We start from the raw sequence: 26534 nt of genomic DNA on the forward strand, positions 1-26534 counted from the left end.
GGTTGGCCAAAGCACTTAGGTGTCAGCCCCTCTGACCTTCACCAAGGCTTCTGCAGCACCAGAGAGGCTTCAGAACATCAACCCCATAAGTTCATCCTATAGCCAGGCACTAGTGACTAGCTAAAAGGCTGAGATCTGAGGATCACAGTTGGCAGCCAGCCCAGGAAAAAGAGTCTGTGAGACTCTTTATCTCCAATTAACCAGCAGTGGCAGTGGAGCTGTGGCTCAAGTGGTAGCTCTGGCTCAGCCTTGAATGATAAAACTAAGGGAAAGGACCCAGGTCCTGAGTTCAAGCCTCAGTACCAGCATGCATGTGCACATGCACACACACAGATCAGCCTGGGTTTTCCTGTTGCTAATTTACTTTTTTGTGATTTACTGTAATAAAATTAAATTCTTCATCAATTATAATTGAAAATAAAAATAGTTTTATATCCATAAGCATCTAGGCTTGAAAAAAACAAATCAGCAATGTAATTTATTGCAGGTTTACTCAACCCCTACCTCCAGCTTAATTTAAATGGATCCTCCCTGTTTCAGACTTCTTGGTCTTGCTTCATGTGTTCCTTTCTTGTAGCCGATGCTGTAGTTTCAGAGGTTATCATACTTGTATTTGTATGTTTAACATCTGTCTCCTTTCCAAACAATGTTTTTCCTATAGTGGTTGTCTGTAGAAGCTATAAGAAGTTTTGTAAATGAGTGAACCAGCAAATGAAACCATGGCATCCATTTTGTGAGCACTCTTTTTTACTCCTTTAGTTTTTCACACAGCCCTATGATGCACCTTCTCCTTTCAGATGAATAAACTGAGGCCATGGATTAAGTATTTTCCCGAGGTCACACAGCTAGACAGAGTGCGCCTTCTGCCAGTCCTGTGCTCTTGCTAGTGAGCCTTTTTTAAAATCAGTCCAATGGCTTGAACTTGGGGCCTGGGCACTGCCCCTGAGGTCTTTTGCTCCGCTCTTTAGGCTAGAGCTCTGCCACTTTGAGCCACAGAGCCACCTCCAGCTCTCTGGTGGTTGATTAGAGATGACTCATGAACTTTGCTGCCCAGGCTGGCTTTGCGCCATGGTACTCAGAACTCAGCCTTCTGAGTAGCTAGGACGATAAGCATGAGCCACCAGCGCTCAGACTACTGAGCCTTCTTTTACCCACAGGAGTTGGCCTGAGTTTCAATCTTGCCGTAACACCCCTTACTTTAAGACAACATAATTTGCTGACCATCAGGAAATCAGAATACAGTAGTCATTCTAGAAGAATTTAAGGCATTTTTAAACTTTTGTTATTCATTGTTCTTATGTGGTACCAAGAAATTGAACCGAGGGCTTCATGCATACTAGGTAAGCACTCTACCACTAAGCCATGTGCCCAGTCCTTAAAGCATTTTTTTAAGCATTGTTCTTATGAAAATATGCCCACATGGGACTGGGAAGGTGGCTCAGTGGTAGAGTGCTTGCCTTGCATGCATGAGGCCTTGGGTTCGATTTCTCAGCACCACATAAGCAAAAAGAAAAAAACCAGAAGTGGCGCTGTGGCTCAAGTGGTAGAGTGCTAACCTTGAGCTGAAGAGCTGAGGGACAGCGCCCAGGCCCAGAGTTCAGGCCCCACGACCAGACCCAAAAAAAGAAAAGAAAATATGCCCACAGATATCATAGTACAATGAGCCCCAGTATACCCATGACCTAAACCAACAAGTGTCAATATTTGGCCCCACTTACTTCAGCTTACCTGGAGAGTGCTATGATACAATACATGTAGCTCTGTGACAAGGTAAGTCCAGTTACGCGGCACAGAGAAATTGAGAGCTCCGCTGCAGTTCTTCTTCTGAATAACAGCTGCTTCACAGCCCTGGGTTTTCTGCTGGAACACTGTGTCAAAAGCCTTATCAAAAGTCAAATGAAGCCGGGCACCACTGGCTCACACTTGTAATCCTAACTACTCAGGAGGCTCAGATCTGAGGATATCGGTTTGAGGCCAGTCCAGTCCAAAAAATTTGACCCCCAAAAAGTAGGGTTAGAGGAATGGCCCAGGTAGTAGAATTTAAACCTCAGGACCACCAAAAAGTAAAACAGAAAGATGAGTGAAAGTATACGGCCTGCTCAGGCTGGCACAAGTCAGCAGGGTAGCTGAGAATCTGCTGTGAGTTCAGCATACTGTGGCCAGCACACTGCATTGGTCGTTGGTGCAGCAGTGCGGCTGAAAGCACAGCAGCCTCCCCGGGCTCCCACTAGTTTCCAGGGGCCACTGGTGCGGCTGGCCCACCAGAGCAGAGCATGGTGCGGAGGACCTTCCCAGCACTGCCTCACAGACCTTCCCCTTAGGCTGCCTCTGGGCCCTGGAGGCAAAGCACAAGGAAACCCACTTAGCCACCTTGCCTCTGGGCCCAGGTTCAGAGTAGCACTCTAGTAGACAGCCAACTGCTAAAGAATTCAGGTGGCTCACACCTGTAATCCTAGCTACTCAGGCTGAGATCTGGGGATCATGGTTCAAATCCAGCCCAGCGCTGGAAGTCCCATGAGACTCTTATCTCCAGTTAACCACCAAAAAACTGGAAGTGGTTCATGGCTCCAAGTGGTAGAGCACGGAGCAAAAGAGCTCAGGGACAGCACCCAGACCCTGAGTTCAGGCTCCATGACTGACCAAAAAAACCACCAACAAAAAACAAGAATTTAAAGGAGAAAAGAATCACAAAGACTAAGAAAAGTATTTGATTTACTAAGAAATGTTTTAAATGTGCATACTTATAATCCCAGCAAGCATTGTTCCCTGCTGCTAGCTGGAGTTCACACAGTGGGGTCCACTTTAGCAGGACATCAAAACCCCTTTGTTGTTTTATTTTGTTTTGTTTTATTGGCAGACCCTCTACCACTTGAGCCACATCCCTAACCTTTTTTGCCTCTATTTTTCAGATAGGGTCTCTGGATTTTGCCTGAGCCTACCTCACTCAGCAGTGCACCTTTATAGTAACTGCTTGTGTTTGAGATAAAAGTTTCATTATTTTTTTCTTGGACTGAACTTGAACAGTGATCCTCCTCTCTCTGTCTCTTGAGTAACTGGAATTACAGGCATGAGCCACCATGCATAGCCCCTTTTTCATTGTATATTAACTGTACAGAGGTGGTTCCATTCCTTACATGCATACAATGCACAATAATCTTAGTCACCTCCTCTATTACTCTTCTTTCTTACCCCTTTATATTTACAGCTTTTAGTGTGTGTGTGTGTGTGTGTGTGTGTGTGTGTGTGTGTGTGTGTGTGTGTGTGTGTGTGTGTATGCACCTGTGTGAATGTCCTAGAGTTTGAACTCAGGATCAGGGCACTGTCCCTGAACTTTTGTGCTTAAGGCTAGTGCTCTATCACTGAAGCCACAGCTCTACTTCCACCTTTTTTGGTGTTAAGTGGAGATAATAGGCTTAAGGGCTTTCCTGTCCTGGCTTTGAACTATAATTCTCAGATCTCAGCCTTCTAAGGTAGCTAGAATTTGCAGGCATGAGTCACCAGCATGTGGCTATGTTTACAGTTTTTACTGGTCTCCATTATGTTATTTTCATACATGCATATATTTTACTTCGATTTTATTCACCTCACTCCTCTCTCTTTAAAGTATACATATTAACAGCTGGCTACGGTGGCTCATACCTTTGGGCTACATTCTAAGATCCCATCTCAAAAAAGGAAAGGAAAGGAGAAGAGGACAGAGAGGAGGAGAGAGGAGGGAAAGGGAACAAGGAGGGAGACGAAGGACAAAAGTAAAGTGCATATCCTTTGGCTTAGCACTTTTGATCTAGGAACTTATTCTACCCAGAATTGTGAACAAAGGTCTATTCATAAGAAATTCATCCAAATAGTATTTTTGATTTATAAAGGAAAATACTAAATATCCAAAAGGATATGGTAGTTGGTTTAATTGTGGTGTTCCCACAGGATGGGCCACTGGGTTGCTATTAACAATTAACACTGGTGATGGAAAAGATAGACTTAATGGTATGGGGAAGTTAACAAGATACACTGAAGTAGAACAAGTAACAAAACCATCATTAATATGTTCTCAATTATCTTTAAAGTAGATCCAGCATTGTAAAATGGCTAGAAAGATGTACACTGCTATGCTTCTCTGGAGAATTTAGAATTCTGCCTTGTTGTTTGTAAGTATTGGACACATGTTATATTTCTAATAAGAGTTTTAGCACCAGTGAAATGTGACCGGAACGGAACTGCACAGGTTTGCAGTTGGAAGGCCTAGCCTGCCTTCACAGGAGAACTCTGACCTTGGCTCCCTCCAGGCTCCCTCCTGGGTACTAGAAGGATTCATGTAAATAACTGGTGAAAACCTTCTTTTCTGTTTACATAGCTTCATTGTACCCCCTGAGCACATTGATTTAAACACCAAAATTGAGCCTCATGATCTTCTGTGATCCTAGCACGGGTCAGAAATTTCCACACCAAATTACCTATCTCGATAAATTAAATTCATGTGTGCTTTTCTAAAAGGGCTTTTCATAACACTAATACCTTTGAATCCAACTGGCTTCCTCAGACCTTGGAGAAGAAGTGAGCAGTCTTCTTTTGGGGGGAAAAAATTAAATAAAATAACACAAGGGCCAATTCAGGAAAAATAAAAATGTTTATGAGCCACATTTTTCTCCCACCCAAAATAAAGGTCGTTTTTTTAGAGTCCCATAGAGGGGGGAAAAAATCTGTTCTTCTAAGCTGTAAAGTGCCTTATCAGGAAAAAAAAAAAAAAAAAAAACAGCAGTCAGGACATTGGCACTGCTTTTTAGTCCTCGAAATTCTTTTTCTTGTGCCTGGGAAATACAACATGAAGGCATCTTCTTAATAATTTATCTTTTATTTGGAAAATTTTGCTTTGCTGGAGACCAGGTGTTCTGGCCATGGTTACGTATCACTACTTACAGAAATCTGTTTCAGGAATAGAACTGGGGGAATTGAGAGAGAGATCTGTGTGTGCGCGCACATGTGCACACTTCCTCCACACCCATCTGTGAGGAGTGTACAGGCTAGATGAGGCTTACTTTGACATAAATATGGACAGAGCAATTGATCTGAGAATACATAGGGTCAGTAGACGGTAGATAGAAAATCAAAAGACAGATTAGGAAGGGAATTAAATGAGTCAAAATGGAGCCCCCAGTTGAAGTCCTAGGACTGGCACCAAAAAAAAAGTGGGAGGGGGAGTTTATGAAAGGAGGTAGGGACAGCCTGTGCTTCTGAAGTGTGTGGGGTGGGGGGCGGGGAGGTAGAGGACGAGTCCAAGGGCATGTGTCACTGTTGTTTAAGAAGGAAGGACGTCTGGTGAGTGAAGCTGGAGCCTTCAAGGTCATTCTAAACAACAGGGTGGAAATCCGTTCTGGCCAGGCACCAACACTGCTAAGCCATCCTCGTGGAATGAGGAGCAGAGACAGTAGATCACCCAAATAGGAAATGTCCGGGTAGGAGCAGTGGTGGACAAGGCAAGATAAAAGGGAAGGTGCCAGAGTGAGGGTGTCCAGAGTAGGTAGCCATGGGGATGAGAACAGGTGGGCAGAGATACCATCCTCATGCTGAGCACACACTCAGTCCCCACTATAGCACCTGGGTCTTTCCATCCAGACTCCCATTGTGTTTGATTCCGTCTTCCAGGCCTGGAGGCCTAGAAGAGAATCGTCAGCCTACCCCATAGAATAGGCAGAACTGCAGCTCTCCTGTCTGTCACCGTCCTGTTCCCAGCCCTCCTCCTGGTTGAATTCTAACTTGTCATCTTTCCACAAGTCAGTATCTCCTAGGACCCTGCCCCCCCCCCCCGACTCTCCTCCATGGAGTACTCTTTGCATAGAAAGATACAAGCTCACGGGGGGGGGGGGGGGGGGGCGGGGATGTGGTGAGGCTGTGTGCTTCCCGCTTCCAGTGGAGCATGCTGTAGAATCGGGCTGAGTGGTCACCAAACACAGCACCAATATATTTTAACTCAGGTGGAATTATGGCTTCTGCAGGGGAAAAGCAAGGTCTCTTAAAGAATAATGTGAGAAGAAGCAGGAACAAGTAGATCAATCTGAATTCAAAGAGTTATCTGAACTCAAAAAGTCTTTTGCAAGAGTCCAAAGTCTGCTTTCAAAAGTGAGCTCTGTTGAGAAACAGGCTTCTAATCATCATTACCATTGTAGGGCAGATAGTGTCCTTTTACATACATAACACTGAGTAGCCTCCACTTAATCATCCCATATCGCAAACCAGCTATGGCTATGGTACTTACGGCAGTAGGCGCCAACCACTGGTGCTCACTGCTGTGCAAGACCGGCCCCAAGATGAGCCTGTCATTTACTACTGGTCCTTTCACGATGGTGTCCAAGGCCAACCATGGCCACTCACTATCAGAGAAAGTTTAAATGAAGCAGCAGACCTGGTTCCAGGGTTGATGCTGGTTTTGTCCAAGACTTGCAGCACTGGTGTGGGGGCAAGGGGGGGGGGGGTGCGCACATGCACGCTCACGTGTGTGAGCACATGCACATGTGCTCACATACATGCATGTGCCAGTTTGAGGGCTAGTGCTACCTTCTAAGGTCCTCCACAGCAGTCCCAAACTGACCACTAAGGATAGAAAGGATCACCATGCAAAGCAGCATGTGTTCACAGTGCACCCTCCAAGGAAGAGAGAATGACAGAGCCCATGTTAGGCTGCTGCACCCTCCACACTGGACTCTGTTCCTCGTAACTGGCAAACCAGGGAGAGAAACTTCTGTTTGGTTTCCTCAAGAGGTGTCACCCCACAAGGACAAAGCCAGGCCTGTGGGACCTCCTTGCCGCCCCACTGGCTGCCGAGGTGATTTCACCCTGCATCCACTCAGGGTCTAGACAACATAGTGAACTTGGGCTGGAAATGATGGCTCTGTGTCCTCTGATCTCTTGCAGCCCGCTGCTAGCCGTGTCCTTCGCCACTTGTTGTGCTGTCCCAGGAGTGGCCCTTCTGACCTGGGGCGTGAATCCACTCACAGGAGCCCTGGGGCTCTTCAACATTTTCCTGTACACCTGTTGCTACACACCACTGAAGAGGATCAGCATTGCCAACACATGGGTTGGAGCCGTGGTTGGGGCCATCCCACCCGTCATGGGCTGGACAGCAGCCACTGGCAGCCTCGATGCTGGTGAGTGTCTCCCTGTGCTTAGTCGCAGCTTCTCCTGTCAGACCCAGGACAGGGGTACCAGAATCAGAGTTCCTGCAGCTTCCAAGCAAGCCAGGCTCTCCAGAGGCCCCAGGACACAGTACATGGGTAACTTAAGTGACTCTTAAGGCACATGTGTATCCAGGGGGCAGTCTGGAACACTGGCTGCAAAAGCTGAGGGGAGTCCATGTCTTCCTTGCTTGTGTCTGGACCTGACACCTGCTCTCCTATGTACGGAAGGCCTAAGAGAAAAGCAGGAGTCAGTGCTGCCTCAGGCTGCAGACGAAGTGGAAAGAAGTCCCTGAGACTCATGGTAAAAATCACAAATCAACTTAGCCCTGGCTGGCTCACATGGGATGTCCCGGCCAAGGGCAAGGGGCAGAGAACTGGCTTGTGGTTTCCTGTCACAGGCCAGTCACCCCACCAGCAAGCCTCTGTCCCGCCTGCCCTCCCTTAGAGCGAGGTTATTTTCCCCTCTTATGAAAGAACAGATTATTTTCATTAGTTTCTCATTTATTTTTATATGATTTGCTTAAATTGTTCATGCTGTCTACAGTAAGACCATTGTAGCCATGTTTTGGGTGGTATGTCACAACTAAATTTGTGGGGTGCAAATAGCTCATTTTTACCATGTGCAAGGGAAGTTTCGCAGTCTAATTAGTCGAGTAATTAGTGTTTGTGACCAACACTTAGGAAGGAAGTGGTGAGGCTCCCTGCAATATGTGTAAGTACATATTTTTCACATGAGAGATCAAAAGGTAGTTGGGCTATAAACCGTTTCCCTGTAAGCCACATTTCTGAAACTTTTCATAAAAGCTCATGCACTCCACTTGGCAGGCTTACAGATGCGATTCCACCTTCACCACGATCGTGTCTCAGAACGGTTTTAATATCCTGTCAGTAGTGGATGTTAATGAATGTACACGCATAATATCCTAAACCATGTCTCACTTGCCCAGCAATAAACCTTCTTCAGCAGAGCCCCATCCACGCAATAGGCAACAGCAGCAGAGTGCCACAGTGCTGGATGCCACCGCAGCCGCCAGGGGCAGGAACCAGTTCTCTCAGCCACCCCGCCCCTTAGCTGTTGACCTGCAGAACTGAACCTGGCCTTTCTGCCACCATCCTCCCATCTCCCTCACGAGGCAAAGGATTTCCTTTGTGAAACTGTGCGATTTAAATGGGTGTCATCATAGCCAGACCAGAAAGATACAGTGCTATTAAGTGGAAAAAAAAAACTTATTTCTCATCGTGAAGGCCTTTTGTGTCATTGTTCCATGGTAGAAGGGCACAGGAGAGACAGAGGAGAGAAAGAGAGCAAGCGAGCACATGCACGCACACATGAGCTAAGACTGGCAGTCAGCATTGAGCCATTCATGGAGTGGAACTCTTCTAGACCTAAACACTTGCCCATTAGGTCCTACTCCCAACAATGTCACCTGGAAATTATATTGCTAATACTGACAGGGGACACATTAATCCTTATTAATCCATAGCAGCTGTTGGTATAATGTGCCGGACCAAGGTAAGGGCTCAGCCCCTGGGCAGGTGCTGCTGCTGTTACCGGTCAATAGTCTTCCTCACAGCAAGACAGTGTTAACATGGGAGAGGAGAAGCCTGGAGATTTTATTTGGTGTATAAACAAAGCAGTTAAACTTCATTCCCTGGTGTTGTTTTGAAGACTAGGAGATGCCTCTAGGCATGCTGGGAAAGGAAAGAACTCTGAGTTCATTAGGGAAGGGTGTCTTGAGATTAGGAAGAGAGGGGGTAGCATGGATTTGGTAACCCCGTAGACAAGAGTTTCCACCCTACATACCACAGACCTCCCACTCCTGTTCTTTATTCCACCTGGAGCAAACTCCCTCTTCCCCCTAACTCAACACTCTACACACCTCTGTAGTCCCCTGTGTTGGCCTGTGCAGTGATTACTCAGGTAGTGGCTGTGGCAGCCATGAAAGGAAGACTCCGATACAAGCTCCCCTTCCTCTGTTCCAGCAGGGCTGCCGTGTAGGAAACTCCCTGCTGACTATAGCAGGACTTTACCTGTGTCCAATTTTCTCTGTGCTAAGGTTTGTGGGTTTGGGGGGGGGGGGATTTTTTATTATTTTTTTGTTTTTTCTCCCACCTAGCTAATGATCTTGCCTCTTCGTTTATTAATATTTTGAAAGCTTAAATACTGCTAGCAGAAAATGTTAAAAAAAAAAAAATAACTTCTTTCCAGCTAGGAGTCAGTCAGCAGGCCAGAGCGAGATGGCTATTTTCCACCCAAGGTGGAGCTTAGCTAGTTGTCTCAGAAACAGAGTTTGAGTCAGCACGCTGGGGGCCAGGAATGGTAGTGACAAGTGACCCACCCAGAGCCCTGGTGAAGGAGGCCATCCTGACCTAGAGAGGCGATGGAGATAAGTGCCTGGCAGCTGACATTCCAGCCCCAAGCGGGCCTGGAGCCGCCTGCATTAGGCTCTTGGCAGTGTTTATCTCCTGCGACTATTTTGTTTATCTCAGGCTTCACTGGATTCCCCTTCCCCCCCCTGCTCCTGCCCAGAGCCGCCACCTCTTTCCATCGCCACTGTTTTTCTAGAAATGCTCCCATTCTTTCTGTTATTTTCTCAATTTGAATAATCCCAGGTCTTGAGTGTCTTTGGAGTTAAGCATGGGCCTCCCTGGGGTCCATCTTGAGGAGTTGATTCACCCGTGGTCTGGTTTGTAATTCAGATGTTGTATGGTAAACATTAATTATGCCAGCCAACATTCAGTTACAAATGAGGACTTAAGAATGGCTCTTATCAGGAAGTGGCATTTGGCAGATGGATGGCTTCAGTCACCAACCAAAAAAAAAAAAAAAAAAAAAAAAGAGCTAGAATGAGTTTTTTAACCTATACTAGTAAACTTCAAAACGTTACAATTCTATTTCACTTTATTTACCTCCTTTAGTTCCAGATGAGAAAATAGAGTCAAACAGAGGGAAATGATTCATTCATTCAGGCAACAAATATAGAGGGCCTACTAAATACCAGGTCTTATTTAACCATGTACTTTTGAAGATTTTCTCTAAAATCTGCCTCCATTTGAAATTAAACTTGAAAATGAGTGCTCATGTATGCTGTTTTATCATAGCTAACCTTAGAACTCTAAATTAAGATGACATCCTGTTCAGTTCCAGCAGCTCATGCCTGTAATCCTAGCTACTCAGGAGGCTGAGATCTGAGGGTGGAGGTAGGTAGCCAGGAAAGTCCATGGGACTCTTATCTCCAGTTAACCAGAAACCTAAAGTGGAGCTGTGGGCCAAGTGGTAAAGTGCTAGCCTAGAAGGCAAAAGTGCCCTGAGTTCAAATCCCAGAACTGGTGGGTACACACACACACACACACACACACACACACACACACACACACACACACGCACGCACGCGCACACACACGATATAATACTGCAAGACTCAGACAAAACCAGCATCAATCCTGGAAGCAGTTCTGCCAATCTATATATATATACTTTCTTTGATGGTGAATGGAAGAAAGGAAGGGAGGAAGGATCAATGACATCTTTAAAAACAAAATAAACAGGGCTGGGAATGTGGCTAAACAGGGCTGGGAATGTAGCTTAGTGGTAGAGTGCTTGCCTAGCATGCATGAAGCCCTGGGTTCAATTCCTCAGTACCACATAAGCAGAAAAGGCTGGAAGGGGTACTATGGCTCAAGTGGTAGAGTGCTAACCTTGTGCAAAAGAAGTTCAGGGATAGTGCCCATCCCCTGAGTTTAAGACCCATGACTAGCAAAAAATAAAGTAAATAAACAAGGAAGATTTTTGCAGAAACACCAGCAAATATTTAGAATCTTAATCTTATCCAAAAGAAAAGAAAAAAGATGATGTGGAAGAAATACTGGACTTGCTTCCAGGGACCCAAGATGGATGGCATAATTGGAGGTGAGCTTCGTTACTAAACATTAGCTCTTGCTGATCCATCAGTCATGCCGTGTTGCCTTGGTTGATCCCAGGCTCGTGGGCACAGAGCTAGTACATCTGGGATGAGATCATAGAGAACACCTCCTCACGGCAGCCTCTTTGGGTACTGTGTCTGATGTGAAGGCATGTTGCTGGGAGGACCAGGGAATAAAGATGGAAAGACATTCCACTGTGAGCTAAGAATTAGGGAGCATTTGAACATGGGAGAAAATCCATAGGTGCTTGAAACTTCCAGGGAAACGGAAGGAAGCAGAAGCCCCTTTATCAGGATCAGAGCTTTGTGCTTCCCATTCTCGGTCTTCTAGTGAGATCTCTGGTGGAGGGTGGGAGGCACCCACCATGAGGGATGTGAATGCCTTCCAACTCCTACCTTGGCACCTCTTCATTATTCCCAAAGCTACTTTCCAAAGAGTTCTTAGGGGCCAAGGGCTATTGCCCTGTCTTTCCAACTTTCAGAGGACTTTTAATCTTGCCTTTTGTCTCTTGCACAGTTGATAAACTGGCCCCACATCCTCCTCCCTTTATCTGCAGCTTCATAGAGGTCTATTGCACTGCAGAGACTGATCTGTTTCACAAGTTCCTTTGTGTCAACCCTCAAAGGGAAGGCTTTGAAAGTTGTGACCATGAAGCTCTGAGTTTGGCTCTGCTTCCCCAGTATACATAACCACATAACCCCAGGAGCCCAAGAATGGCCAGCCATGGACCTGATGAGCTCTGCAGGGCCACACTTGGACAGCCGTCTATTGTACCAGGGGAGGGAAGACCTCCCTAACCGACAGCAAGGGTCATAGCAGCTGGGTTCTTTGTCCTTTGCCAGGCCATGGCTGCACGGTGAATGACAATGAATGGGATTCCATGGGGGCTATCAGAGAGAGCAAGCTAAATCCATTGAATAACCAACATTGCAGCAGGAATTTTCCTTGGAAAAGCATATACAGAGAGACAGCACTCCAGCTTGAGGATTTTCCTCCCCATTCTGTTAGGGAGTCATGTGTCTGGAACTACCTTCCTTTGGTTTGTCAATAAAGGGATGGGCTGAAGGGAAGAGGACTTGGGAAGAGGAAGCAATGGGTTTGCATGCTGAAAAATGGTTAACCGATTATTAAAATGTGGCCAGGAAACCATAGGTGAGCCTGCCCCGTCAGCATGTCCTGTGGGCTGGTCAGCAGAGTAGATGCTCTTCTCCATGTCCTCAGGAAGTTGCTGGACACTGGAGAGACATACTCACCATCACACAGGAACAAGCTCAAGTCAAGAAGCAGAAGCAGACATTTCTTCCAGAATACACTGATTCAGATATGTGCAAGGTTTCTTCTAAAGTTGGGTGGGAAAATGAAAGATATACTTAAGCAGAAGATACGAGGGTTATATGAACGGAACCATCTTCAGATCTCAGGAAGTTTTCCCTCACCTCCCCGGGCGGACAGTGGTATCCCACTCTGGGATGGAAGGTGACTTGTCCACTGTAATTCCTTCAGCATTGTTTCCTTGCTTGGCTGGAGCCCAGCAGAAGACCTTAAAAACAGACACTGCCTGTCTGTCGCCATAGTGGTCTGCCAGTACTTCTGTCAGGAAGGACGGCCCCAATGAAAACCAGACTGTCTAGAGAGTGAGCTGGGGGATGGGCACAGTACTTATCTTGAGGGAAGGGAAGCCTTTGAATTTGCTTTGTTTACCCCATGAGGAAGGTGGGTCCCACCACAGCCCCTAACTAATTCAAGCCTTCCTGTTCTAGTTCACCTTATCTTGATGAAGAGAGAGCAATTTGTTTTACATCTTTATGCCAGAGCTGAGGCAGAGGAAACTGAGCAAGTAGAACTTGGGGGGGGGGGGGGTGTTTCTGATTACAATCCATTAAGGCTAAGCTGTGATTTCTAAAGCTCTTTCATTTGTGACAGGAGCCAAACCCATTCCCAATTTCCTCTCACTGAGACAGCAGCAGCCTCTTGCTCCCCTGAAAATGAGCTTTTTCCCACTCTCCAAGTTATATTCTAAGAAGAGGCAAAGTCTCAAGTGTGCAGCCTAATGTTTGAGCCATTTTCAATTTGGTTTCCCTGCTGTTTGCTCTTTCTCAGTCCTTTCTAGAGCAAAACTCACTTAGAGCTCCACCTTCCTATCTCACATTCACCCCCTCCATCCCGCCCCCCCCACACACACACACATTGTTGGGAGTTTTGTTTTTTGGGGGGTTTTGTGGCTCTTGAACATGGGGTCTGGGGCCTGGGCACTATCCCTGAGCTGGGTTTTGCTCAAGGCTAGCACTCTACCACTTTGAGCCACAGCATCACAACTGGTTTTCTGGTGGTTCATTGGAGATTAGAGTGTCAAGGACTTTCTGGGATGGGGCTGGCTTTGAACTTCAGGATCCTCAGATCTCAGCCTCCTGAGTGGTAGCTAGGATTACAGCCACCAGTGCCCAGCTGCTGCTGTTTCCCTTGACAAGACACTTTTTCTTCTTTTGAGCCCCTGAGCTCCTGTCAGCAGTGCAAACTATCCTAGGCCATGAGCTCCAGGTGGCCTGGTGGCCACTCTCTATGTGGTGCCCTGGAATCTGACAGCACCTCTCTTTCCTCACTGCCTTAAATTCAAGGCATCCATCCAGGACACTGAGGTTTTTCTGTCAGTCACCTGGGTGGTCTAGCCCTCTGTCCTTCCTGATTCTCCATGTGGACTGCTGCCAAGAGAGAGGCCCTGTTTGTTTCACATTGAGGCAGATGCCCAGACTCACCTGGGAAACAGTACTTCAGCCTCCGCAGCCTCTGTCTTCCAGCAAGCCTCCTTTCTGCCCTGTCCACTGTGACCACTTTGGGGGTTTCATTGCTGGGGGTCTGTGTGTGGCAACAACTTTCTAAAAGAAGTCGCTGAATATCCCCAAGTGGAGTACACCTGAGACCCCCCCAAGTAGGTGCCTGAACCCCTGCCCACAAGGTACCGTGACAGCTGGAGGGTGGCATAGAGGAGTGGACATGATGTGGGCCCTCTAGACTAAGTGAAGGGGTGCACCTTTGGTGGAGGTTGCACGCCTTAAAACTTACCGTTTATTTCTAGAACTTCCCATTCCATATTGTTCGGCTGCAGTGACTGGCTGCAACTACAGTCTCAGCCAAAGGAACTATTGTACTCTTTCTGACTCACAAGATGCTGGTCATCATACCTATAGGACAGGAGCCTCACCTGGGGCCTGGGTCAGGTGGCACCTCATTCTCTATCAAGAACATACTCCCCGATGCCAGACCCCAGCATTCCCCACCAATATAAAGCCAGTCTCTCCCTCCCTGACTCCTCCATACTCCTCTCCCCCATTCTTTCCCTCCGTGTCTGGCAGCCCGCTCGCTCCCTGGCCCCTGCCTCCTTGCTGTCTCCCTGCAGGCTCTTCTCCCTGCTGTGCAGGGGATGAGAATAGCTATCTCGCTCCTAGCCCTGCTTCCCAGATGTCTCCCCAGCCCCTCTCACACTCTTCTTCCCTTGCCCCATCTTCTGATCTTATCCCACAACCTCACGGGGACTGCTCCTGGGAACTGAGGGCGTTCCCCTTCCTTCCCTGGGCAATCTCAAGTCGTCTGTGTGGCACCAGCCTGACCTGAAACTCCAGAGCTCATCACCCTGTGTGTCTGTCTCTCCCTGTAGACTATTTTAAATGTTTTTATTATGAAAGTGATGTGCAGAAGGGTTGCAGACCACCTCCCTTGCTCGCTCCCACTTTTTTCCCTCCCATCACCACCCACAAGTTTATAGTTCATTTTCAACCTAGTGTCCAGTATCACTGCTGCATTGGTTCACCCGTTGTCCCTCCATTTGTGTCCCCTGTACCCTCCCAAAGACAGAAAAACAAGACAAAAAGAAGACAGGAACAAAGAAAAAAGCCTCTTGTTTCCATTTCCTAGAGTTCGTTTGATAAATATTGTTTGATCAGAGGCACATAGGCATTGCGCCTTTGTGTTCCTCCTTTGGTCTCACTGTGTGTGAATACCTTAAGTCCTGTATAATTTATCACGTCCCTGTCTATTTTAGATCTAGCTTCTGCATATAGAGAAAACATGTGCCTTTGTCTATTGTCTTCCCCTAGACTTTTTTTTTTTTTTTGATCGGTCATGAGGCCTGAACTCTGGGCCTGGGCGCTGTCCCTCAGCTCTTCAGCTCAAGGCTAGCACTCTACCACTTGAACCACAGCTCCACTTCTAGCTTTTTCTGCTTATGTGGTGCTGAGAAATCGAACCCAGCGCCTCATGCATGCAAGGCAAGCACTCTACCACTGAGCCACCTTCTCAGCCTCCCCTAGACTTTTAAGTGGGACTTTGTCTTGCTTGCCACAGCCTTGCTTTCTGTGATCCCAACCAATCAGAGACACTGTCATTGCCTACCAAGTAAATTCAACCAGATATAGCAGCTTCCATTATTATCACTCAAATTGGAGTGTTTCATGAACTAAGATCTCTTTCTCTCCTTCTCTCCCTTTCTACAAGTACATGTGACTTAGAAGCTGAATAAGAAGGTTCAAAATGAATTGGGGATTTGATAGCAACTGCTGAAACGTAAACCCTAAATTCAGTTCTTTGCTGTGACAGTGGGCCCTCATCTATCTTCTGTCCTCCGTACCCACACAAATCCTAGTTGATAGGCCACAGCTGTCCTGATGTGTCCTGTTTCATTTCCAGTGACCTGCCACCCCCCCACACACACACACACACTCTGAGTCCCCACCGAGGGATGCAGATAAGAAGTGAAGGAGAAGGCCAGCCCTCTCCTGTCCTTCTCCTGGACCTGTGCAAACGGGCCCCTGGGAGCCTCAGAGCCCCAAGCTGACTTTCTAACTTGCTCTGCTTGCCTCTTATTTACTTTGCTTTCTGTCCCGGTGATCTCTGCCTCAACTGGAGCCTCTCCCTACTCCCTGGTTCTGAACCTTCCCACCTCCTGTGGCTCTGCATTCTCAGGCTCACCTCCCATGTACCCATCAGGAGGGGCTCCAGGGGAGATCTCACTGTAGGTTAGGGTGAGTAACCTCTCAGGTCTCCACAGGGGAGGAGGGGAGGTGTCAGCCAGATAGTTACTGAGGAGGAAGAAGGGAACAGTACACAGAGCCCTCCCCATTTGCTTCTCTGACTCACAAGCCAGTGTTGAGAAACCAATCTGGGAGATTGCTGTGGGTAAATGAGTTCTTTCCCACACGGGTCCCCGCAGATGAACCTCAGGGGCCCTTTCCTACATATCTCTGGCTTCTGTCCAGGAAAATGGGCATCTCCTTAGGAGTTTACCTCCACAGAGGAACCAGATGGATGAACAGTGGCTGGCTGTCACTATGGCTTACTTGGGAATCTCGTGTGTGTGTGTGTGTGTGTGTGTGTGTGTGTGTGTGTGTGTGTGTGTGTGTGTGTGTGTGTGTGTGTGTGTGTGTGTGTGTGTGTGTATCACAGCTGCATTGTGTGTGTGTGTGTGTGTGTGTGTGTGTGTGTGTGTGTGTGTGTGTGTGTGTGTGTGTATCACAGCTGCATAGCCCAACCCACACTGGCTGTCAGGCCTGTGTTCAGCCTGTGTTCAAGACTTAGATGCTTCAGGCTAGACTCACTGGAGGCCACATCCTCCCTCCCACCCCCACCTTCCCTGGTCCTCTTCTTCATCCCCTTTCGTGTCCCTCTCACATTCTTCTCTCCATTTCCACTGTCACCACCCCAGTCCAGCCACTGTCACCTTTCATCGCCTCAGCTCAGACGTGCCATCCTGAGAGGAGTCTGCTCTGACCCCGACCATTCAGCCAGTGCCTCTGGTGACAGGTCTTCATTGTACAACCTTCCCTCAAGAGCCGCTGCTGTGGCTCTTCGTTAGCACCCACCTGCTTGGCTGGATGGGAACTGGGTGCTGGTGGGCCCCTGCTGGGTTCTTCTTACCCATCTCCCAGTGTGGATGTCAGTGTGTGCCAGACTGTGCTGCCTGACTTCAGGGAGACAGCCCTGTGCAGTGGATGGAGCTTGGTGTGGAAGAGACATGCGTGCTTTGAATTCCTCCTTCATCTCTTGGAAGAGTGAACAGCATCTGACCCTTTTTTTTTTTTTTTTTTTTTTTTTTGGTTTCCTGAGGATCAGGAAACCTGTCTCAAGATCCTACAGTCGGGATTAAGTAGGCACTGTCTAGCAAAAGTTTGAGTCACTAAGTGCTCGGGAAATGTGGCCTGTGTGCCGCCCATGCTTGAGCGTGGGGGGACCCTGCCCTGGTGGTTGAAAGCTAAAAAGGCCATGTTCCTTTGCACTCAGGCAGGCTCATTTGTTCCTGCGCACACACTCCGCCTCCCACTCAGGGGTGTGAGAAGCGTATTCCAAGCGCCCTGTCTTGAGAGGCCTGTGGGTGTACTCGGTGCTGAGCAGGGAGCCCTGGCTGCCTCCTAGTGAGCCCAGGCCCACCCAGGGGCCCAGGGGGCTGGAGTCTCAGCACTGCCCCCTGTCCCGGTCCCACCTAGGAGCTAGGGTGACCCAGGGCTGTACTGCAGGCTCCCACACAGAACAGGATCCGAACTCAGTGCTCCTACGTGTGTGGGGCTCTGGCCACCGCAGTGGGAAGCATGCCTCACCTGTGATGCCGGCTGACCTGGCCTGGTCCAAATGACAGAGCCCCAGCTGGCAGAGCTGGGAGGTGCTGGCCATGCACCCCGGGTCAGGCCTGCCGCCCCTGGGGGCCAGCCAGAACCGGTCCTCCGTCCAGTCTGCCCTGACTGTGGTGTGCTGACTCCTCTCTCCCCGTCCCCCGCACACAGGAGCGCTCCTTCTGGGCGGGATCCTCTACTCGTGGCAGTTCCCCCACTTCAACGCCCTGAGCTGGGGTCTCCGCGAGGACTACTCCCGCGGCGGCTACTGCATGATGTCCGTCACCCACCCGGGCCTGTGCCGGCGCGTGGCGCTGCGCCACTGCCTGGCCCTGCTCGCGCTCTCCGCCGCCGCCCCGGCCCTGGACGTCACCAGCTGGGCCTTCCCGGCCATCTCGCTGCCCATCAACCTGTACATCTCCTACCTCGCCTTCCGGTTCTACAAGGACGCCGACCGGAAGAGCTCCCGGAAACTGTTCTTCTGCAGCCTGTGGCACCTGCCGCTGCTGCTGCTGCTGCTGCTCACCTGCAAGCGGCGGCAGGCGGGCAGCCCCGAGGCCGGGGCCGGGCCCGGGCCCGGGCCCGCCCGCTGAGGGCCGTGGGCCCGTGGGCAAAACGAAACGAAACGCACACCGCATCCCCCTCTCCGCCGCTCATTGCAGACATTCAGGGGTGCAGGAAGAGAAATCTCCAGTGCTAGTTTACCTGATCGTAAAACAATCGGTGCTGTGATCACCTAACAGGTTTAAAAACCACAACAACCTACATATCGACCCCAAATGCTTCCCGAGTAAGAAAGGGGCTGCTTCAATTGATGAGTACAAAGAACATTTTTCTCTTTGAGAGTCTTTATCTTTCTCCCAGCTCCACTTTCTCTCCCTCCCTTTCACACACACACACACCAACTCAAGAGCCAGGATGGCTTGGGGGGGGGGGGGTCAGTCAGGTGACCTCTGACATCCCGACCCTCAGAAGTGCTCACAGCACCCACTTTCCTGTGCGTGAGCCCCAGTCCCCATCCAGCTTTCTCCACCCCACAAATACCCTTAACTGCTTATTCCACTTCCCCGCTCCCCCCCCCCCTCCCAACAGTAACAAGACACAGGATGGACCTCCTCATAGAAAATGGTTGTCCTGGGCTGGTGGGCTGGACTGCAGCCCCTGCTCCCCTCACACCCGACACACCAGGATTTCAGAAGGGGCAAAGAATCAAAGGCATCTTTATAGCTCCCTTTAAAATCTCGGCGCCGTCTGAAGCGTTTCTTTCTGGAAGGGCCGCGCTCCAGCAGTCCCCTCTGGCTGGGATCCCACGACTGAAGCTCTTTAGTCCCTGCGGTGGACTCCCCGCGGCAAGGCTTTCCCAGGGCTGTATGAGAAAGGGAGCTGGAAGAGAGCGCAAGCTGGGCCAGCAGCCCACATAGCTCACATTCTTGTTCCTTTTGGGGGAAAACCCACATTTCCATCCTGGTACCTCCAGTGCAGAAATAGACCACTACTTGGCCACAGGCTTTGAGGGTGAGAAGCCCAAGGGGGTTCACAGCAAGGATGGGAGGGGGCTGAGAGGTTGCCCTGTAGCCAGGTGCGGCATTGGGTGCCAGGCACCTTCACCTGGAAGTCTTTGGGTCCCTTTTCCCTCACCTCCAAGGGCTCCTGGAGGCCCAGTTACCTGCAGGTCTTGGAGCCTGGCAGAATGTTTGAATTATAGCCACCTCCCCAGGGTACAGCTGCCCTGTATAAGCGTGTTGGGTTCAACAGCACTTAAACAGTTGCTGCACCAGGACTGTTTTCAAAAATGTCTAGGGCTGGGGTGCTTGCATAGCCATACTCAGGCCCAGGGTTTGATCTCAGACACCAACACAAATTGTAAAAAGTAAATGTCTAAAGTGATGCTATCCACATCGGTTATGTGTGAAATGTTCCCTCTTGGTTGTATCCGGTTATGCACAGTGGGGGACATGGCATAGGAATGTCTGTGAAGAGCATCCACAAGATTTTTGTGGGGCTTTTTTTTTTTTTTTTTGCCACCATTAAATTTGTGAAGATGTGTCGACTCTCCTCTTTCTGCAGTAAAAATGGTAAGGAGAGCATGTGCCATGTGGTGTCGGCGCATACTGAGTTGGCACCGTTTCGGGCTGATTTGGCAACACTGCACTCCTCGGTGGGGTAGCAGAAGCACATGGGTATTTCCTTTATGCCTTTTTTTTTTCTTTTGATTGTAAATTGGTAAGTCACAGTTGTATCTATTTTTGGAATCCAGCGTGATGCTATGGCTTAGAAATAGTGTGGAATAACTAGAAGGAGCTAATTAACATCCATCATCTCAAGTAGTCATCGTTTCCTGCGGTGAGAGCATAGGAAATTTACTGTATTTACCGCAGAGTGTAACACATCCTAAGGAACTGTCATTCTCCCCCTCTGTCTAATTGAGACATTGGGTGCTCTGCCATCCTCTCTCCCACCCTTCGGCCTCAGCCCCTGGGAGTGACCTTTCTCCTCTCAGCTGCTTAGTTGCTGCTTTTACATCACACATAAAAGTGAGGCCACATGGTGGCCTGCCCTGTTGCACTTCGCAAGCCTGCATATATTTTTGCTGGCTGAATAGTATTCCACGCGTCCATGACACATGTTCCATATCTGCTGTCCTGTGGATGGGTGGATACTGTTATCATTCGGCTGTGCAGTCAGAGCCCCTATGCACTAAAGGCGATAGTGGAACAAACCCCAGCCGCTTCCTCCTATCTCATTTTTACTTTTCTGACCAACGGTGGAACCAAGTTGCTCTGCTACGTCTTCCTATGATAATGTGCCACTTCTGTGACGGGCCTGAAGCAGCAGCGTCCACCTCCCATAGATAGGCTTCCAAAACCCTCCAAAAGGAACCTTTGTTCTAGGTAAATTGATTGTCTCAATTGTCTGTTAGGGGGATGCTGAGTAACCATACCCTCGGGCTATTATTCTGCACAAAAAATCATGGGGACTCACCCTTTTCCCATCTTTAGACCATCTCCAAGGACTCCCCCTGGAGCCTCTCTGACCCGTCACTCTGCTGCTCAAAACACCCAGTGGCTAATTTTCACATGCGGGCCTAATGAACCCTAACTCCTCAACACCCAGGTATCAACTTTCTCCAGTATCTCCTGCAGGGCAGTGCCTTCCATGTGAAGCCACCTTACTGCCACGCTCTCATTCCCAGACCCCTGAAGGATTTAGGGCCCTAGCCCTCGTGAGCTCTTCTTTAACAGAATCTTTTGCCTATCTTTATTCCTGACTTCTTCCTCTGAGGTCATTTTTTTTTTTAACTCAGTTCTCACTAGAATGTGGGGGGAGGGGACAGCCATCCTCCTACTCTGTAGCCCAGGTGGGCCTAAACTCATGGTCCTCTCTGCCTAGGCCTCCCAAAGTACAGGCCTTACAGGTGTACACCACCACACCTGGCCCTTTCACCACATCTGAACTCCCATCACCTCTGTGACCAAGAGCCAGCTCATGCACCCAGGTAAGCTTCAATGCATGGGGAGCTACCACCGTGATAGAAGCAAAGGTATTGGGAGCCCTAGGTGTAAGAAGGTCAAGAAGGCAAGTAAACTTGGCCACTAGCAAGTAACAGGGTGCTGGTGGCTTGCGCCTGTAACCCCAACTACTCAGGAGGGTGAGACCTGAGGACCATGGTTCAAAGCCAGCCCAGGCAGGAAAGCACATGAGCCTTTTACTCCAATTAACCACCAGAAAAGCAGAAGTGGCACTGTGGCTCAACGTGGTAAGACTGCTAGCCTTGAGCAGAAGAGAGAACTTAGGCTCTGAGTTCAAGCCCACTCATTTACTAGGAGGTTCCAGGGTCTTGATAAATGTAACTTGTCTTCTCACCAGGTAGCTGCTGGAGAGCACTGCAGGACACTAGAAACAGCGGGGGAGCAAGGCATGGTCTGGTTGAATGACAGACAATCCTGAGCCGGCCAGCAAGGCAAAACAAACAGGCCCTCCCCTTCCCACCATTAACCAACAGACAAACAGAAAAACAAAGAGCCACACTCCAACAACCAAACATGGGGTTCCAGGGATTTAACAACCCACCATTGACTCTATTGAGCAGGAAGGAATCCGAGGTGCTGTGGGCTGGGCCTTGGATGAGAGGGAGACTAATGCAACCTGATCCTTCAGACTCCTGCAGACCTGCCTGCAGGACAGGTCTGGAAACTTCTGGGGAGACAGCATGGCTTTAGAGAGTAGGGGTAGAAGGAGGGCCCTCTGGGTTCTTACCTGAGCCCCTGAGTTGTTTCCCCTCTGTTTCCAGGCCCCGCTGTCTCACTGGGGAGGCAGCCCGTGGCTCAGACTCTTCTGAGTCCCCGTGGTATCTGTTTGTCCATGATCCTGTTCTTAGGTCTCTTCTGTGCTTGCTGCACAGGTCCATTCCTGTCATGGGAATGGTCTGACTGGTGGTCCACTCCTCACTCTACGAAGGAAGTTGGAGCCACATGAGAATTCAGCCCAGCCTGCCCATAGCTCTTTTTTCTTTGAGTGGTCATCTTGTGTCCTTACACTCTTCTGTGGTGCTGTGTTTAAAGGAAAGAATTCAGTGTAAGTCATCAGACCCAACCCTGGGGCAGGGGTGTGGAAGGGACTGAAACCCGAGGGTGGGTGAAAGCCCAGCGTAGCAGCAGCAAGGGATGGGACCGCTCTGCCCTGTCTGCCTAAATAGACTGGACTATAGGGCAATAGGGAGCCATTGAAGAGAACAGCTGGAGAATATCACAATCGAGATGGTGCTGTAGGAAGAAAGTCCATATGCACAGTGTGAACCGTGGACCGGAAGACAGGGAAACTGAGTGGTGGACAACAGGCCTGAATTTGGGGTGGCACAAGGAAGGGGGGAGGGAGAGCAGAGGATGCCCTGATTGTTGCAGTGATCGCTGGGAAGAAGCAGCCAGTGTGTTACCCAGTCACGGCTTGGGAGGGCCACTCAGGGGCCGGAGTCCCCCTCTCATTTCTCTTGTCCCTTCTCTTCTTGGGCCCGAGGTCAGGGATTCTCCCAATTACTGGTCTCACCTCTTGGTGATCCAGGGGACCACAGCCTGTCCCTAACCCCTCAGACACAGGTTCTCCTGCCTCCCCCAACACATGCAGACCCTGGCGATCGGTTGATCTGCCTGGCACTGATGGAAAGGCTTCCTTGGCAGTGCCAGTTGGGTCCCTGCAGTGGCACCAATGTGTCACTCAGGACCAGCCTGCAGAGGACAAGGCGCACTGCCTGTTTGTGGGTGACAGTGTGTCCCCCAGGCTCATCTCCGCCCTGTGCCTCTACCCAGAAGGCTCCTGGGGCAAGGCTCCTCCTCTTCCTCCTCCCACCCCCTTCCGTTCCACCTGAGAATCCCCAGCCTGTTCCATCAAAAGACAGAGATTCATTTTCCAAGCAAGACCCAACACAGGCTTTGAGTAGACAGTGCTCCAACGCAATCCAAGTGACCAAAAAAGATGCAAAAAATGCTCCTATCATTTGCCATCAGGAAAATGTAATTCAAAACCACAATGGGGTAACTTCTAACCCTACTTAGAAGGGCTATGAGAGAGGAAGGAAGGAACGGAAAAAAGGAAGGAAGGAAGGAAGAAGGGAGGGAGGGAGGAAGGAAGGGAAGGGAAGGGAAGGAAGGAAGAAGGGAGGGAGGGAAGGAAGAACGGAGGGATAAGGATGTTGGCAAGGATAGGGGAGGGGGTAAGGACTCTTCTACACTGTTGGTGGGAAATAAAAATTATTCAAGAAATTGCTCATGAAACCCAAACTAGAACTATCAAGCCAGACAGAAAGACAAATGGGACATCTTGTGGAAGGAGAGAAGGGGAGGGAGGACTCAAAGTAGAAGAGGAATCAGTGGGAACCAGAAAGGAGAGAATGCTGTCAGGAAGGGACAGGCATGAGGCAGAAGGGAGGTGAACATAGTCAGTGCAGCTGTGTGCATATATGGAATTATCAGTGCATCCCAGCAACGTTTACCATTGATATGAATTCACATCTGTTTTGAAAACCTGATTCCAGTCATGGCTGACGTCCACTGGTACCTGCCCACTTGGTACCTGTTTCATTCAAAAAAGAGTTGATAAATCCAGAACCAGACTTGAAGAAAAAATAAATCCTCCTTACTAACCCCTGTATGCAGTTACATACATCAGATCCAATCTAATAGCTCAGTGTATCCTCCTGAGCTAATTGCTCGCCAGCTTTCCTGTTTCAATTTGGATTATATTTACATATGACCAGAAAGTCAAATGAAACTGACTCAATCAAGAGAAGGTACTTTCATGGAGATGAACACTAAGAAGCATCTGGAGTTTCAGGCATGGCTTGATCCAGGGGACAGGTTGGTTTCTTCTACCTCTCTCTCTCTCTCTCTCTCTCTCTCTCTCTCTCTCTCTCTCTCTCTCTCTCTCTCTCTCTCTCTCTCTCTGTCTGTCTCTCTCTCTCTCTGTCTCTCTCTCTCTCTCTCTCTCTCTCTCTCTCTCTCTCTCTCTCTCTCTCTCTCTCTCTCTCTCTCTCTTTCTGTTTCTCTCTCTCAAATGTCAAGATTCCTTAAACAATGAATTTATTTCTTAGTTACCTTTCTCTGCCTACTTTGGGCCAGATACTAATCTAAGTGATAGGATTGCAGCAGTGAATAAAACTGTCAATATCCTTTTTCTGCCTGAAGAAACTTGAGTCAGACACCTTAATCCTATGTACTCAGGAGTGTGAGATCAGCCCAGGCAGGAAGGTCTATAAGACTCTCATCTCCAATTAACCACCAGAAAACTGGAAGTGGAGCTGTGGCTCAAAGTGGTAGAGCACTTGAGCAGAAAGGATCAGGGACAGCGCCCAAGACCTGAGTTCAAGCCCCACGACTGACAAAAACAACTTGAAACTTAGATTACCTCTACATGGAGAAAAGGTTGGTGAGGAGACAGCTTTTTATACAAACTCAGTAAGAAAGAAGCCGTCTTGAGAATCAGACCTCAGTTGGTCTATGTACAGTTTAGACTCAGCCTTGCTCACACCAGTTACTACCAGTGACCAACATAGGAGAGAGAAGGAAAAGGCCCTTGAATATGGTCTTCAGAGAGACTTTGGGGTCAAGAGCTGAATCCCAGGGGACACCCCACAAACACTGGGGAGAGCACCAGCCAAGGCAGGGCCAGTTGCCCTGCAGCCCTTCCGGCTCCCCTAGACCCGTGGCCAAGCCAACTGGCTGAAACAAGGTTGCCCTGGGCTATTGCACCGCTTCATTATGAAGGAATCCAGGCCTATTGCAAAATTGTTAACATGAGGACAACTTAGGGTGTTTTCTCACCGGCTGGGATTTCCCAAGAAAGACCCTGGGCCATAGTCAGTGCTAAAGTGAAATCCCAGCTACAGCCCTGGACCCAGCACTTCCATCTGCAAAGCTAATGTCCACTAGAAGTCACTTCCACTCTCTTGGGAGTTGTTGTTTGCTGGAACTGGAGCTAGCACACTTCCACGTCTGGCTTTTGGCTAATTCATTGGAGATAAGAATCAGACTTTTCCTGTCCAGGTTGGCTTCAAACCATGATCCTCAGATCTCAGTCTCCTGAGGAGCCAGGGTTACAGGCACAAGTTACACTTCTTGACTGAAAGGCCATTATTATCTAGCAAAGTCCATTTTCCAGTCTCCCTTGCCTTGCATTTCCGTAGAGAACAGAAGACAGATGCCTAAGTGCTCCCTAGCCACAGCCTGCCCGGGACCTGCTCATGCCACAGTACTCCAGGAAACAGGAAAAACATCTGCCACAAGCAAGGTTCCGGGTTGGGAAGTGGTCCTCTCCCTCGGAATTGTCCCTGCTCCCTCATCTAGAAAGGGATACTTGGCATTCTCCAGGAAGTATTTAAATGCTAATGTGTTTAGTCAAAAAAAAGAGGAGCCCAAGCAGATGTGGGCCATTTGGCAGGGATGTAGTTCATTTGTTAGCAAGTGCGAAAGGCGGATGGCAGGATATTAAATATTACCTTGGCTATTCACAAACACTTCATATTTCAAGAAAGGCAGGGAAGCAAGGGCTGTGTCTGATAAATCAGCCTTTGTCAAAGAGGCAACCGCTTGATAAATCTGTGTCATTGTACTTGGAGATCAAAGGCTCTAACATATGTATTTGTACAACTGGCATTCCAGCAGTCAGCGAGGACAAACCCGAGGCTGAGACAGCTGGAGAAAGAAAGAATCTGCCACTTCTAATCTCCAATCAGCTGAGCCTCGGGAGCAGTTGGTAACTGAGTCCTCATGCTGGCTAGACCCAGGAAGGGAAGGAGCAGTCCAGGCTGAGTGACAGGGCTGGAAGGGGCTCCTTCCAAGGCCCTCCATTGGGCTAATGGTGCCATCTGGTTCCTGAACCTTCTCCAACACGAAGGCTACTTCCCGACAAACACCATCAGTGATGACCACATAGACCCCAAGGGTGAAAAGAAAAACATATTGGGCATTGAATTCAGAAAGGGGCCAGCCCAGATTGAGGATGGTCCCAGGCTAGCCCCACGCATAGAGGGTCCCAGGCTAACCCAGAACATGCTGGATGATAAAGTGCCCCCTCACCACCACAGGCTCCACTTCTATATGTTTCCACTCTCCCATAACCACTCTCCCATTCCCCCCTCCCCCCATGCTGGCAGTGGGGCTTGAATTCAGGGTGGGGGCACTTTGCTGTCCCTTAGGTTTTGTGCTCAAGGCTAAAACTCTGTCACTTGAGCCACAGCTCCATTTCCAACTTTTGGTGATTAATTGGAAATAAGAGTCACAGCCTTTCCTGCCCAGGCTGGCTTCAAACCTCAATCCTCACATCTCAGCCTCCTGAGTAGCTAGGATTACAGGTG

The 26534-nt window shown here is 49.0% G+C and overlaps 1 protein-coding gene across 4 annotated transcripts in view; it reads left to right on the top strand.

Moving 5' to 3' along the window:
• Cox10 (cytochrome c oxidase assembly factor heme A:farnesyltransferase COX10) overlaps positions 1 to 26534 on the top strand; it is a 145800-nt gene that overhangs the window by 102913 nt on the left and 16353 nt on the right. For 2 of the 4 annotated variants that reach the window (XM_070001404.1, XM_070001406.1), the window contains one exon: positions 6907 to 7139. In XM_070001404.1, coding sequence (XP_069857505.1) covers positions 6907 to 7139 — 233 coding nt within the window. Of the gene's footprint in view, positions 1 to 6906; positions 7140 to 17860; positions 19734 to 26534 lie in introns of those variants that run through there. The other 2 variants (XM_070001402.1, XM_070001403.1) reach the window with 2 other exon arrangements.

Source organism: Dipodomys merriami, unplaced genomic scaffold (assembly GCF_024711535.1).
Source record: "Dipodomys merriami isolate MVZ:Mamm:240054 unplaced genomic scaffold, mDipMer1.0.p SCAF_59, whole genome shotgun sequence".
Taxonomy (NCBI): domain Eukaryota; kingdom Metazoa; phylum Chordata; class Mammalia; order Rodentia; family Heteromyidae; genus Dipodomys; species Dipodomys merriami.